The following is a 16,141-nucleotide window of genomic DNA, read 5'->3' as shown; positions in this document are numbered from 1 at the left end:
AGCAGCTATACATGCGCAACACTTCAATTAATTTATCTGATTCTTCACAACCGTTTTTGTTTCTTATTTCTTTTATTTACTTTTTCTTTCTTTCTTCTAATGTAGTGTACTACAGGACGCCCCCCCACTGTTCCAGCGCCGGTGGCCGCAGTGCTGGCAACTGGGTCAGCATCTTCGGCTGGAGCTCCACAGCACATCAGGGGAGCTGCAGCAGGGGGCAGGTAAGGTAACATCCTGCTGGCAAGGGAGCTGCATTATTGTGGCTTTCACCGCTGGTGCGGGAGACCACTGGGGGTGCTGGCAGTGGGGACCTAGATTGTCTCCGCACCCCCACTAGACCACCAGGCAGCTAGGCAACCCAAAGATTCGAAACCCTGTGCTAAACAAACGTGGTCTACCAGACTCCCTGCCACCAAGACAGCTGACAAGCCTGCCGCATGACTGGGCGGGCCTCCACCTGTAGGACCCCAGTGTGGAAGGCCGGTTTCTGCTTTTTTTCCAAGACTATGCCGACCACAATGGACGCCTGGGTGAGGTGTGTAGTCTCCCAAGGCTACGGGCTAACCTTTTTGGAGCGTACTACGACCCAGTTTTTTTTTTTCTTGGGTCTTCCAAAGGATGTAGAATGAGCAGGGCTATTGCGGGAGTCCATCTGCTCCCTGTTGACCTCCAAAGTCATTGTTCCTGTTCCCCTGTCTCAGAGAGAATCTGGCTTCTATGCCAATCTCTTCTTGGTTCAAAAGCTCAACGGTTCATTCCAGACAATCCTGAACCTGAAGAACAGGTACTTGCGGGTCCCCAAGTTCCACATGAAGTGTCTATGGGGGGATTTCATGGTATCCTTGGGCATCTAGGATGCCTATTTTTATGTTCCGATTTGAGTAAGTCACCAATGCTTCCTTAGTTTTGCCGTCCAGGATGAACAGTACCAGTTTCGGGCATTACCATATGGACTTTCCATGGGTCTCCGTGTCTTCACAAAGGTAATGGCTGTCATGGTGGCTTGTCTTCGAAGCAGGGGGTTACAATTCTGCCTTATCTGGACGACTTTATCCAGGTCCAGTCACCGGATGTCCTCAGTGGATCTTCTCCAGTTCCATGGGTAGATGAGTAATTGGAGAAAATCATCCCTGTCTCAGGAGATGTTACATTTTGGAGCCTTGCTGGATTCCACAGTTCATCTGGTGGTCTTTCCTGCACACACACTATTGGACTTAAAGGGCAAAATATGTTTGTTTGTTTTTTTTACGTCCCCACCGAATGTACTTTTGCATGTAGATCCTGGGCTCTCTTGTCTCCACCTTCAACATGGTGGACTATGCCCAGATTTTGGCCCAGTGGATCAAGTCTCATCTGCAGCTTGGGTCACAGACTATCATCCTCTCTCAAGGGGTCAATCACTTACTCTTGTGGTGACTCCAAAGGTCACACCTGGACAGGAGCTGTCCCTTTTGGTTTCCAGACTAGGTCCTTCTCATCACTGACCTAAGTCTTCAGGGGTGGGGCGCGGTAACTTGGTATCAGAGTTTTCAGGGTCGGTGGACAGCTCAAGAGAGCAGGCTACTGATGAACAGTCTAAGCTCTCTGCCACTCTTCCAGCGTCGTCCGGTCTAGATGCAGTTCGACACGTGACAGCTTGCGCCTACATAAACCATCAGGGCGACAGTCGCGGTGCCATGAAGGTCAGTCGAATTTTTCACTGGGCAGTGTCTCTTCTTAAGCTGCCAGGACGTCACTCGTGTGAGTAGACTATACATCTAGATGTCTTTTGGCTCCTGGTCCTTCACTGGTGCTTGCTGGACATCAACATGATGAGGTCTCTGCACAATCACAAGCTGCCGAGGTACTGCCTCATGCTCCAGCTATCCGGGATTTCTTCTGGTGGATTCCCCCCCCCCCCCCCCCCCCCCCGGAATCTTCCTATCTTCCTAAGGTGGTATTCCAGGTTCAGGATTCCTCACTGGAGGAAGCGTCTTTGGATATTGAGGGCTATCCGAATTTATGTGGACAGGTCAAGAGAGGTACTCTGTCCTGTATGACCTTCACAAACTGGGTTGGCCAGCTACCAAGCAGACTTTGGCCAGATGACTTTGACTATCCGCCAGGTTTATTCTGCGGAGGGTCTTTTGGCCCTGCCCGTGGTGACAGCTCTTTCGACCCGGTAGGTGGGGATTTCTTAGGCAGCTCGATGTGGCGCCTCTGTGGAGCAGCTTTGTAAAGTTGTCCTCTGCCCATACGTTTTTCTAAAATATTATACCTTCGACACGCTTGCCTCCGCGTATGCAGCTTTTGGGGCAAAGGGTTCTCAGCGAAACTCAGGAGCATCCCCTCTCTTAGGGCATTTAGCTTTTGGAATATCAAGCCTTTGTCCCCTGTGGAGGAGGAAGAAAAGGAGATTTATGTGCTTACCTGTTAAATCCTTTTCTTCGATTCCATAGGGGACACAGCACCCACCCTGATGCGCCTGGCCTGCGGGGCTTTGATCTGCTTCAGATTCCTTGTCTGCATCTTCTGTGTGTGTTTTGGGCTGGTCTGTCTTCTCCTTCTCTCTCCTTGCCTTGGCTGCCTGGGGGTGGGTAATTGGGGAGAGGGAGCCTGGGCTGCTGGGAAAGGTAAGTTATCTGGTGCCCAGACTCCTACTTACCAGCGTCAAGCCTATGTCTCCAGAATCGAAGAGCGGATTTAACCGGTAAACACACAAATCCTACTTTTTTTTTTTTTTTAACGTCTTTCATTATCTAGCTTGTCCTACCACTGAAGGATAATCTTATTTTATCTTAGGTACTTGAATCTATTTCTGTAGACTTTCTTGTGAACATGAAGTTTAAAGTATACTAGTAATCCTATGTTGAAAACTTTAGTTAGCTAGACAATTTAAAGAAAAATGAAGTTTATATTTAACTGCTGTTTGCTAGCTCACACTGTTCTAGTAATGGAACTGTAAATTTTTTTAGCAATGTAATGTGTCCTCTGTATCTCATCTTGGGTTAACTTCTGTTTGTTTTTAGTTTCTGAGTTTAGATGATATAAGTGATCCCAAGAAAACTAATGTGGACATGAAAAAGGACCAAAATCCAAACGTATGCCATCATTTTCCATTTTATAATGTCTGCACCGGATACTCCCATTTATCATGTGTTTCTGCTATCTGATCCTTCTCTCCACAAATACTACCTAGACACGATTTATTTTATTTATTTTCTATTTGTCATCCTTCTGGGAGCCTCTAGAGATACTGCACTCCCAATCTTTAGACTCTTGATTTTTTTTTTTTTTTTTTTTTGTTCCCTAGTGTTGGTTGTTTAAACTTTTTCTGTAGTGAATTTTAATGTGCCCAAACTTCAGCTGTGCCTCCATAACTCAAGTGTTAATCTTCCTAACTTGACTGGCGAAAATAACTTTATGCTAAATTCTTTTCTAATTTTTCCATTATACTGTATCTAGAACTATGTGTTTTGTGTAACTGTCCCAATACTTATGTGGTTTATATCCAAAAGCTGGTCAACATTGTTCCCCTTACACCAATGGCACTAGTTCCTCCGGAGGAGGTAGAAAAGAAAAATAACCCTCTATGCAGGTGAGTGAATTTTCGGTTTTGCTTACTGAACAACTTCTTTAGTTTCTTAATTAGAATAATTAACTGTTTCCATGTAGTTTTACTTAACATTTAATCATTATGCTTTGTTTTTATTTGAACACCCCCTCCCCTCCAAAAAAACAAACAAAAAAAAAACTGTTCATATGCATGTGGTCATTTATAATGCAAAGAAAAGCAGGAGCGATGCTCAAAAGTACTTGGCTTTGGGTTCTAGCCTAGCATTTAAAATATGACTTGACACCTTTTACAGCCGAAAAGGAGAAGTCTTGGCCAGCAGGAAGGATTTCCGTATGAACACCTGTACCCCTCATGCAGGTGGTGCCTTCATGTTAGAACTGGCAATGATGTCGCCAACGCAATTTCCTCAAAATATACAAAGGATGGAGGACGCCAGCCTTTGTCCAGGTTAAAAAAAATACTACAATTCTTTTCTCTTTTCTGTCTGTAACCTTTTCTAGCACCTCATTGAGCACTGCCTCTTAATAACAGATTTCCCCCAATCATGCATGCCATTTTTCCTATGGTCAGTCCTGGACCCTGACCTCCATGTAGTGGCAAAAAGAGTTCATACTAAATATGTAGAATGAATCAGAAACACACTTGCATAGTAAGAACTTCCAGCCTTGAAAGGACCAGAAAATGCAAATCCAGACAGTCCTATTATGATATGGGGTATGGTATATACACTGATGAAATATCAACATGATTAGAGTGTCAAAAAAACCTCCCCTGGTGATCTACTGGTGACTTTCCTTGTTTGTATGTTAAGATGTAGGCATTTGCAGAATGTTAACTGTCAACATTGTGCTGATGAGATCATGTATTATACAGATCCACCTACTTGCGCATAAAACAGCTTTGAATAGCAGCTATAGGATATACTAGGAATTTTTCACCAATACTCCCAAAAATAACATACAAATATACAATTGTATATCCCAATGAGCGCTTATCAGTTATACATAGTACAATCAATGAAGACAAATTGTATAAGGTAAGTTTTTTCAATCCTTGTTACAACACACCAAGTAGTGAGAGAGATTCAAAGTCCACACTGCAGTCAATATAAAAATTAACTCACACTTTAAAAAATCCTTTTATAGTTTTTCTGTAATCTTTTTCGCAAATTGTAATAATCCCTTAGTTCCTTTTTTATCGTGTGGTTATTGCTCATGTGAATAGAAAAGAACAATAGTAGTGCAACACCTATATATTTAAAAGGTTTTATTTATACAATACATTCACATTTCATATAAAACAGCAAATCAAATCACCCATCAGGTGAACTTACAGGCAACTTGCTTCTAGGATCCACACTTCTCACCAGGGGCTGTAAATGATGTTAATATCCCCTCAGGTCCCGGAAACCAGCCAGGTGCCCTCCTGGTCACAGTGATGGATACCTCCTCTGCAGTCCTCAAGATTAGCACAGCATCACCCGCTTTACTTGTTTCAGATTTATAGTCCTTTTTCACAATAAATATATATACCGTATCTACTCGAGTATAAGCCGAGTTTTTCAGCAAATTTTTTTGCTGAAAAAGCCCCCCCTCGGCTTATACTCGAGTCATGCCCGCATGGTACGCAGATGAGTAGCGTACCATGCGGCCTGCGGTGCAGACTGTGTCTCTGTGACACAACTGCACCGTGTGTAGCGCTGACCGGATGGAGTTCCAAAAACACAGCCGCTGGAGCTGGCAGCTGTGTGTTTGCTGTAATCAGCAGCCGATGAGAGTCTGTCAGACTCTCATTGGCTGCTGCTGCTCCCACTGTGGGAGCCATATTCTGGCTCCCACAGTGGGTAATGGGAGAGACTTCTCTCCCATAATGCAAAGCGGCCAGAGGAGCCAGTAGCAGCATCGGGACCAGGAGCGAGGTTTCAGGTAAGTGTTTTTTTTTTTTTTAATTCTCTCTACTGGGGCGGCTACTACTGGGGGCAGTACCAGGGGGGGAATTGCTACTGGGGGCACTACCGGGGGAGGGATTACCACCAGTAGCTGCTGCGTTTCCCACCCTAGGCTTATACTCGAGTTAATACGTTTTCACAGTTTCTTGTGGTAAAATTAGGTACCTTGGCTTATATTCGGGTCGACTTATACTCGAGTATATACGGTATCCGCCACTCATCCATGATTGCAGGTGGTAATTGCTCCGGTACCCTCCACTGGGTGACGTTACACCGCATGTACAGCGAAATTTGTCGATACTCGGAGACTTGCAAATAAGTTTAAAATGCTTTTTTGGTCTAACATTTCAGATTTAACCCCGTCATCAGGGAAACTGAGCATATATAACATACCACATATATACACAATGTACAAAAAACCCAGGAATTACCTGATCCAGGTCAGCTAGACGAACACACCTTCCGAGCGCCCACAAAGACACGTCCTGCAGAGAACACTGCAGCGTGATGTCAATTACGTCATCTGGCTGTTACTGCCCGCTGAGCCGATCTAGGCAATGTGTACAGTATACATGGAGACAAAACGTGATCTGAAGCGTACATGTCACATACCTAATTAAAGCCAAATTGATTAAAAATATAAACTAACAGACAAGAAGTTTGTATGCAGCAATCTATAATGGGCTTTGTTATATCGTAACTTAACTGTTTGCAGATATAGATTTATAGATCACCACTAGTATGAAACCTAACCAACAATTTAAAGATTAATTATTAAATCTGTGTAATCCCAGATTCTTATTTAAAACCCTGGGCACTAGTGTGTCCACATGAAAAGCCATCTGTATTCGAGTAATTTCTTCCCTTGATTGCCTCCTCTGATGTTAGCTAGCAGTTTGTGTTTTGGCAAATACTCTGAAAATAACTGTCTGCCCACCGGTTGTTCGCTATGCCCAGTTTGTAGTGCTGATCTACTTGCAGACCGGTGTAGCGTCATACACTCTTTGAATTGGCGCTCAGTGTTCCCTACATAATTCAAACTGCAAAAGCAGGATAACAGATAAATTACGAATTTTGGATGTATGTGTCAAGGGATAATTAAAAGTAGATTTTTTGCCAGAGATGGGGTGGCTAAAGGAATCGCCCACTATCCTAGAGCTACAGGTTAAACAACCTAAACATCAGTAAAATCCTGCTTTATGCATCAAGTTATGTCATAATTAATTGATCCCTCAAGTTAGATTCCTTAGTATAACTTTCCATAAGTCTACCATTACAGTGATTGCGAAATATGCGCTATAGTGTGTTTTTACACGATACAGGAGGTGAGGGAGTTTTTAAAATGAGCAGGTCCCACAAGACACGCTGTGTGCGCATACCCTGGAATCCTGTTATTATAGTGGAGGTGGGAGAGGCTGTGGTGTCTTTTTTTTTTTTTATTTTTTTTTTTTGTTTTGTTATATTCTAAGTAAGCAGACCCTTGTATCCTATTGTTATAATACTGATGGGGCAGGCTGTGGTGTATTGTTTTGTTACACAGCTACCATGTTTATTATAGCAAATGCTGTGAAAAAAAAAGGTATTCAATATATTGTACACTCACCATGTGCTCCCTGTTCCCCTTTCCCCATGTCTGTATCCCTTCTGCTCTCCTGTGTACTCTGCCCTCCCACCTCTGTGCCCCCCCGTTCCCCTCTCCATGTCACTCAGTGCAAAACATGTGCTGTAGCGTGTTTTTACACGCTACATCCAGTGAGGCATAACTTGTGATGGGACTCAGAAACTGTGGACCAGGACTCAAATCTCTTAAAATTAGTGGTCCCTAGGACCCACATTTTTGCTTGCTCAGCGTGATCACTGCGATTATATAACTGAGGCAAGTCTCTTATCGGTAGTAGTTATAGGCGGCTCTCCTATTAGCTTGAATGCTATGGGTAGTGTATTTGTTAACCCATGGTATTTTAGCAGATACCTTGTTTGTTCTCATTGCTACATTTCAATGTTTCAATACAGGGAACCCACGGGGTGGCCAGACGGAGCCCCCAATCTAATCCAGCCTGAAGAATAGAAAGCACTCGAGAGACCCTAAACATCAGGAGATCATATTGTCTATTTACACCACTGAAAATACGAGTGCCAAATTCTGTAATGAAGGTTTCCGTGCATCGTCTGAATTACAGAAGTGGGAAAAAAACCTTTTGGCTCTCAGGACGGAAGTCTTGAGCCACGCCGTCAAAAACAGACGAGGGAGGTCTGGATACAGGCAGGGACCCTGTATCAACAGGTCTGGCCTTAGAGGAAGAGGCCACGGAGTGTCTATGGAGAGACTCTGAATGTCGATGAACCAATGGTGTCTGGGCCAAGCAGGAGGGCGGATCAGTATTACTGTCCCGCCCTTCTGCTTGAATTTCCTGATGACCCTTGGAAGAAGGGAAAACTGAGGAAACTGATACACCAGACCTGAAGTTCCACTTCACTGCTAGAGCGTCCACAAACTCTGCTGAATGATCTCTGGTTCTGGACCCGTACCTGGGGACCCTGTGGTTGTGACCTGAAACTGAGATCTACCTCTGGAAGCCCCCATCTGTCCACTAGGCTCTGACATACTTGGGTATGAAGAGCCCACTCTCCGGCGTGTATGTCCTGCCGACTTGGGAAGTCCGCTTCCGAATTAAGGACTCCTGGTATGAACACTGCCGAGATTGCTGGAAGATGACATTCTGCCCAGACCAGAATGTTTGTTTAATACTTCCGCCATGTCAGCCTGTCTCCACGTGCCTCCCTGGTGGTTGAGATAGGCTACTGCGGTGGCATTGTCTGACTGTGTACCTGGACAGACCTGCCCTTTAGTACCTTCTGTGCCTGAACGAGCACTAGAAATACTGCCTTTAGTTCCAGGACATTTATGGGCAGGAGACCTTCCCTGGTCGTCCAGTTTCCCTGAAATGTGTGTCGACCCGTCACTGCGCCCCATTCGCGGAGGCTGTCATCGCTAGTGAGGAGTACCCAATCTGGAATCCAGAATGGGTGACCCCTTTTGAAACAAAACGTCTGTAACCACCATGACCGGGTCAGTCGTACCTCTGGTGAGAGATGGATAGTCTGACTTTATTGAGTGGTACTCACTGTTTCAGTGCGAGAGGATTAACCTCTACTATGGTCTGGAGTGGAATTGAGCATATTCCACCATGTCGAAGGTGGACACAATGGATCCCAGAACCTGCATTGCTGAGTGAACAGATACCGACTGATTGTGGCCCTTCAGTTGCACAGGTTTCTTCACAATCTTGTCGTCCCCGGCAGATATATCCCCTGTGCCAGAGAATCCAAGTGTGCCCCTAAATGCACCATCTGTTGTACTGGAAGAAGCGATGACTTCTTCCAATTTATAATCCAGCCGTGTCTGTGTATACAGGCAATCATCAGTCTGAGATGAAGTTGCAACACTTGTGGCGATTGCGCCAATATCAGAAGATTGTCCAGGTATGGCAGTATCCTGACTCCCTGGTGCCTGAGGCAGGCCGTCATTACCGCCATAATTTTGGTAAACTCCTGAGGGGCTGTTGACAAACCAAAAGGCAGCGCCTGAAATCGGAAATGTTCCTGCAGCACCGCAAACCTCAGAAACCGTTGGTGGAACGGTGTAATTGGCACTTGTAGGTAGATATGCATCCTGAATGTCCAATGGCACCATAAAATTCCCCGGTTCCATTGCCAACACAATTGACCGAAGGGTTTCCATACGAAATCTGGGCACCCGGATAAATGTGAGGCCCTTTAGATTCAGAATAGGCCTGTGAGACTTATTGGGTTTTTGGATCAAAAATAAGTTGGAATAATAACCCTTTCCTAGTTGATTCACTGGAACCCGAATTATTACCCCAGACCAGCAGAGTGTGAATGGCCTGCGGGAGGGAGAAGGCCTTCGCAGACTCCTCTACCGGAGTTGTGCAAAAAAACCATTTGCGGGTGACTTCTCCAGAAAGCAAGCGCGTACCACTGAGAGACCACCTCCCGAACCCAGGTATCTGTTGTTGTGAGATGAAGTGTTCGAAAACTGAAGAAGTCGGCCTCCAACCCTGGGATCCCCAAGGGGGAGTTCCGCCCCATCAGGCCGCAGGTTTATCCTCTGTGACGGAAGCCGGACTTCTGTTTGGCCAGGGTTTCTTGGATTGTGGTTTCCTCCGAGAACTGGTTCTACAGGAAGACTGACCTTCTTGCTTTTCCTTGTGGCCGGAAAAGGTTCGAAAGCACAACCTCCGAGGTCTGGGATTATATGCTGAAAGTAGACAAGCCGTTTTAGAGGCTGCCATCGTGGCAAAAATCTAGTCCAGTTCAGTGCCAAACAATGTATCCAGTAAACTGAAGGGATTCCAGGGCTTTTTTGGACCCTGCATCTGGTTTCCAGTCCCTTAACCAAAGTGCTCTGTAAAGCATCAGTGGTCTCAGTCGTGGCACAGAGGATAGAATACCAGCATCCAACGCGGCCTCTCCCAAATAGGAAGTGGTCTCCTTAACATGGGAGATAATTGTCAGCTGTTCCCTGGAAGCTTCTGGAAGAGGCCGAATCAACTGTTTGGAACATTCTTAAAAAAGAACGCATCGGAGAGCTCAGCAACACCAAAAGACCCGGAAGACCACGGAAAACAACTGTGGTGGATGACAGAAGAATTATTTCCCTGGTGAAGAAGAAAAACCCCTTCACAACAGTTGGCCAAATCAAGAACACTCTCCAAGAGTGAATATAGAGGGGTCACCACAAGATGTAAACCATTGGTGAGCCTCAAAAACCGGAAGACCAGATTAGAGTTTTCCAAACAACATCTAAAAAAGCCATTACAGTTCTGGAACCACATCCTATGGACAGATGAGACAAAGATCAACTTGTACCAGAGTGATGGGAAGAGAAGAGTATGGAGAAGGAAAGGAACTGCTCATGATCCAAAACATATCACCTAATCAGTGAAGCATGGTGGTGGTAGTGTCTTGGCGTGGCTATGTATGGCTGCCAATGGAACTGGTTCCCTTGTATTTATTGATGTGACTGCTGACAAAAGCAGCAGAATGAATTCTGAAGTGTTTCGGGCAATATTATATGCTCATATTCAGTCAAATGCTTCAGAACTCATTGGACGGCGCTTCACAGTGCAGATGGACAATGACCCGAAGCATAATGCAATAGCAACCAAAGAGTTTTTTAAGGCTAAAAAGTGGAATGTTATGCAATGACCAAGTCAATCCCCTTACCTGAATCCGATTGAGCATGCATTTCACTTGATGAAGACGAAACTGAAGGGAAAATGCCCCAAGAACAAGCAGGAACTGAAGACATTTGCAGTAGAGGCCTGGCAGAGCATCACCAGGGATGAAACCCAGCGTCTGGTGATGTCTGTGCGTTTCAGACTTCAGGCTGTAATTGCCTGCAAAGGATTTGCAACAAAGTATTAAAAAGTGAAAGTTAGATTTAGGATTGTTTAGTTTGTCCCATTACTTTTGGCCCCTTAAAAAGTGGGAGGCACATATAGAAACCGTTGTAATTCCTACACCGTTCACCTGATTTGGATGTAATTACCCTCAAATTAAATCTGAAAGTCTGCAGTTAAAGCACATCTTGTTTTTTTCATTTCAAAGCCATTGTGGTGGTGAATAGAGGCCAAAATATGAAAATACTGTCAGTCCCAATATTTATGCACCTGACTGTGTGTGTATATGTATGTATAATATATATGTATAATGTGTGTGTGTGTGTGTGTGTATGTATGTGTGTGTGTGTGTATATATATATATATATATATATATATATATATATATATAATTTGCATTGTTGCCTTTTATAATTGATCTTTCCAAAAAGTAAAGTGAATCAGGAGGGGGGTGGGGCCTTGTGTGTGTTTCATGTAAAGCCTTTTTGGCGGGCTTGTCCTCTCAGGACTTTGTAACAGAGAGCACACAAACCATCCTTTATAAAGAACCACCTCACCAGTCTAGTATACCAGTCCCCGGGTGTCGTCCTCATCTCTGGTTATAAAGCAGTTTGTGGATCATATGGCTACTCCCATACTGCCTCCTTGTTTGGGGTATCCATTGCATGCTATGTTTGCACCTCCTATACATCCATCCTGGATGGATGCTTATGCCCTCTCAAGTCAGAGTATGACTGTTAGCTGTTACTAAGGCGCCTCAGTGAAAGTTAGCTTTTTGTCGGTCCGTTCAGCATATGGATTCAGACGCATCATCAGGGGAATCTGATGATGCGCTGGGTTCTTCTCCAGTGTCTAGCTCCGGAGAGGAGGACCGTCTGTCCATAGCTTCGGTAGTGGCGTCCTTTTGGTTAAAATCCTGGAAAGCCTATACAGGATCAAAGAAGGTTCTAGAAACCTTACCTTTCTATGGAAATATACATTTTGGAGCAGAGTTGGATAAGATAATAGCTACTCTGGCGGCTTCAAAGTCTACAGGTCTGCCATCTACTGGTACAATAAAATCTAGGCAGTTTTCTTTTCAGTCCTTTCGTCTTCAGGGATGAGCAAAGGAACAATCCTCCTCCAAGCCATCTAGTTTTCGCAGGACATCCAGGCGATAAACTGAGGTCTGGGCTGGCCAGACGTCCAGCTTCTATGCAGGACGACAAACCCTCGTCTTGATGGGGCGGGCCTCCTGGGGAATCCCAGGGTGGGAGGCCGACTTCTTCTGTTTGCGGATTACTTTCATCAAGCAACAGATGCCTGGGTCCGAGAAGTGATGTCTCTGGGGAATGCCATCAATTTCCGGATCCATCCTCCCCAGAAGTTTTTTTGCAGAGAACCGCCTTCAGGTGCGGTCAAGGCCTTGGCCCTTCAGGAGGCCATTCACTCCCTGCTGCAGGCAGTAGTAATAATCCCGGTTCCTGTGTTGCAGCAAGGAAGAGGTTATTATTCCAATCTATTTTTGGTTCAGAAACCAAATGGGTCTCATCGCCCTATTATAAAACTAAAAACCCTCAACAGGTTTATCCATTACTCAAGTTGTGTATGGACATTTTCCAGTCAATTATTTTGGCATTGGAGCCTGGGGATTCTATGGTTTCCCTGGACATTCAGGATTCCCATCTGCATGTTCCTACTACGCCACTCCACAAACAATTCTTACGGTTTGCTATTCCTACAACATTACCAATTTCAGGCACTGACCTTTGGCCTATCAACGACTCCCTGGGTATTTGCCAAGATAACGGCAGTCATGATGGCCTGTCTCAGGCTTCAGGGAATCCGAATACTACCATATCTGGATGATCTTCTGATATTGGCACAAACTCCAGTTGTTTTACAACACCATCTTTAACTGACCATAGCCTGCAAAAGCATGGCTGGATCATCAATTGGAAGAAATCCTCTCTCTTCAACACAGCAGAGCACTTGGGAGCACTTCTGGTTTCTCAGGTACAAAGGGTGTTTGTACCAGAGGACACGATTGCGGCCATATCATTGCGAATATGCAAACTGCTACGCAAACGAAGGGTATCCATTATATCGGTGATGCAGATCCTGGGATCAATGGTATCCACCTTCAACATGCTGGGGTGTGCTCAGTTTCATTCCAGGCCTCTGCAAAGGTTAATTCTCTCCTGGTGGATCGGACCTTATCAGCTAATAAGATCCCAGGATCTTCTCACTCCAGAGGCTTCTCTCCCTCCTGTGGTGGCTGAAAAAGGATCATCTGGACAAAGGGCTCCCATTCTGGTTTCCAAATTGGGAGCTTCTAACCAGACACCCGTATTTGCAGATGGGGGGCAGTGACTTGTCCATCTTCCCTGAAAGGTGTAATGACCAATTAGGAAAGTCATCTGCAAAGAAACAACATTCTGGAACTGCGAGCAGTATACAAAGCACTTATGACACAGGAACTGCTCCAGGGCAAGACTGTCCAGATCCAGTCCGACAACGTGACTACAGTGGCCTATGTCAATCATCAGGGAGGCACACTGTCATGCAGCCATGAGGAAGTGACAAAGGTTCTGATTTGGGCATGTCAACTTCCGGCTATCTCTGCAGTATTCATACCGGGAGTCCTCAGTTGGAAAGCAGACTTTCTAAGTCGTCAGGACATACACGCCGGAGAGTCAGTATACCGGTGGGCTGATATCCCGACATGGCACTAAAGATAGGTGTTGAAATCCCAACGCCTGTCATTAGCCTCACTACTAAATCCCGACACCCGGGTTTACCGAACAAAGGTAAGCCGGGGGAAAGAGTCGGGAAGCCGATGGACGGAATCCCGACCACCGGCTTCCCGACTGTATAATCCCGGCAAGGGTTAAATGACAAGTGTCCAAATCCCAACGCCTGTCATTTTCCTTACGCCGGGAGCCCAACACCCGGCTTACTGACCAAAGGTAAGCTAGGCGACTGGCGTGGACAGCCGGGGGGTGGGATGGGGGTTTATGGTTCCTGGGGAACTTAAGTTTTGTGCGGCGGGGATTGGGGTTAGGCACCCCTAAGGGAGGGTTAGGGGGCAGAATAGGTTGGAGAATACTTACCTGGGGACGATCACAATTTTCAATGCTGCCGGGATGCTGTTGTCGGGATTTGAACCGCCGGCCGCATGTAAATCGTACTGAATCCGTAAGCCGCGTATCTTAGTGTGTAGCCGGGAGGTGGAGGGCGGGCAGGGTTAGCCTCCGGGACCTCCGGTGGGGATGCAGGGTTAGGGCTAGGCACCCCCTGGGAGGTTTAGGGGGAGGGGGGGGGTTAGGTTTAGGCACTAACGGGAGGAGGTTGGGCACCTCTAAGGGAGGGTTATGGGGCCCATCTATCAGTGGATTGCCGTGATGCGGCATCACGGGATCGCAGAAATCCAACATATTGGTGATCAAAAAATAATCGTGATTGTCAAATCGGACATTTAACATGTAATATTTCAGCGATCCTGCGACTGATCGCTGACCATCGATGTTGGCTGGCGTTTCCACCTCAGATTGGCATTTCCGATCGCGTCGCAGGATCGCGGAAATATCGGTCAGATGTGTGGGCATCTTTAGGGTAGGGAGAGGGGAGGGTTTGAGTACTTACATTCTGTAGTCTGGATTTCGACCTATTGTGCTGCCGCTGTTTTGGTATTTCATCTGGCAACTAAATAGCTGCTGGAATTACATACCGATTCCGCCGGAGAGTGGTCTCTCCACCCGGGAGTGTTTCAGCTCTTGGTGAACAAATGGGGTCTACCAGACATAGACCTCATGGCATCACGTGACAACTACAAGGTCCCCAGGTATGGGTCCAGGTCCAGAGACCCATCCGCCGCATTCGTGAACGCACTGGTCGTAAAATGTGAATTCCAGTTTGGGGTATCTCTAACCTCCAATTTCCATCCTCCCAAGAGTTCTCAGGAAATTCAAGCAGGAAGGCAGAACAGTAATACTAGGGGCTTTGGCTTGGCCCAGGCGTCATTGGTCCACCGACATACAGAATCTATCCATAGACAGTCCGTATCCTCTTCCTCTATGGCAGGATCTGCTGACGCAGGGTCCCTGTCTGCATCCGGATTTACCTCATCTGGCTTTGATGTTGTGGCTCTTGAATTTTCCATCTTAAGAGCCAAAGTTTTCTCCAGCTGTGGAATTCAAACTATGCTTGGAGCACGGAAGCCTGCCTCTGCCTGCATCTACTTCTGTTCCCACAGAAAGTATGACACTAAGGTGTTATGGGTTTCCTCCTTACTGTCTCTTCTCCAGGCTGGCTAGGTTAGACCACCTGGGATTTCTGCATTGTCAGTCTGGTTCCAGAGAAAGATTGCTTCATTACCAGATGTTAGACTTTTTTTTTCTGCGAGTTCAGCCTACTATTGTCCCACCGGTAGCACCGTGGGATCTGTCTTTGGTTCTTAAGGGGCTACAAACTCCTCCATTTGAACCTCTGGACTCTGTAGACTTGAAGTGGTTGACAGCGAATACACTTTTTCTCCTTGCTGTCTCTTCTGCACGCAGAGCCTCTGATTTGTCACCACTTTCTTGTTGCTCCCCATTTTTGATTTTTCACCAGGATAGAGGTGTTCTTCGTACAAGGGAGGGTTGCCTTCCTAAGGTAGTGTCATGTTTTCATGTAAATTAAGACATTTTTCCAGCTTTTCAGTCTCCAGACCTCTGTAGGTGAAGCCTCCCTGGATGTAGTTTGTGCTCTTAGTATCTATGTGGAGCGTACAGACTGTTATAAAATCAGATGCTCTTTTTGTATCATATGGTTTTCACAAACTAGGGTGGCCAGCTAAGAAGCAGACCTTGGCTCGATAGTTACGTATGACCAGTGATCGCGCTGGGTAAAAAAAAAAAAATGTGGGTCCCAGGGACCTCTCAGTTTAAAAACTCTGGGTCCTACCTGACCTTTTCAGGGTCATATCTAAATTTAAGGTTATTTGTAAATGTAACAATTTATCAGCTATATCCTATGAAGCATGTAGCAGATAACTTAGGCCCTGTTAGGGCAAGAACAAACACATGAAGAAAAACACACACCATGCCCCTGATGGGATAAAAAATGTCCTGCACAGGAAAAATATATAAACACATTGGCCCCAACAGGAAAAAATATATAAATTCTGATTCAAATTCATTGCACTGCAACCTACTCTGCTTTTGTCAATGCATCACTGAAGCGGGAGGCGAC

General features: G+C 45.7%; 1 protein-coding gene across 2 annotated transcripts in view; it reads left to right on the top strand.

Annotated features, from left to right (window-relative positions):
• NCAPH2 (non-SMC condensin II complex subunit H2) overlaps positions 1-16,141 on the top strand; it is a 153,802-nt gene that overhangs the window by 41,095 nt on the left and 96,566 nt on the right. For both annotated transcript variants that reach the window (XM_088444426.1, XM_088444419.1), the window contains exons 6-8: positions 3,009-3,080; positions 3,498-3,577; positions 3,849-4,003. In XM_088444426.1, the coding sequence (XP_088300552.1) occupies positions 3,009-3,080; positions 3,498-3,577; positions 3,849-4,003 (307 nt within the window). The remainder of the gene's footprint in view (positions 1-3,008; positions 3,081-3,497; positions 3,578-3,848; positions 4,004-16,141) is intronic.

This window comes from Taudactylus pleione, unplaced genomic scaffold, assembly GCF_031769625.1.
Source record: "Taudactylus pleione unplaced genomic scaffold, aTauple2 ptg000019l, whole genome shotgun sequence".
In the NCBI taxonomy this organism is placed as follows: Eukaryota; Metazoa; Chordata; class Amphibia; order Anura; family Myobatrachidae; genus Taudactylus; species Taudactylus pleione.
The sequence above is the reverse complement of the archived record's forward strand: the minus strand, read 5'-3'. Positions and strand labels throughout refer to the sequence as shown.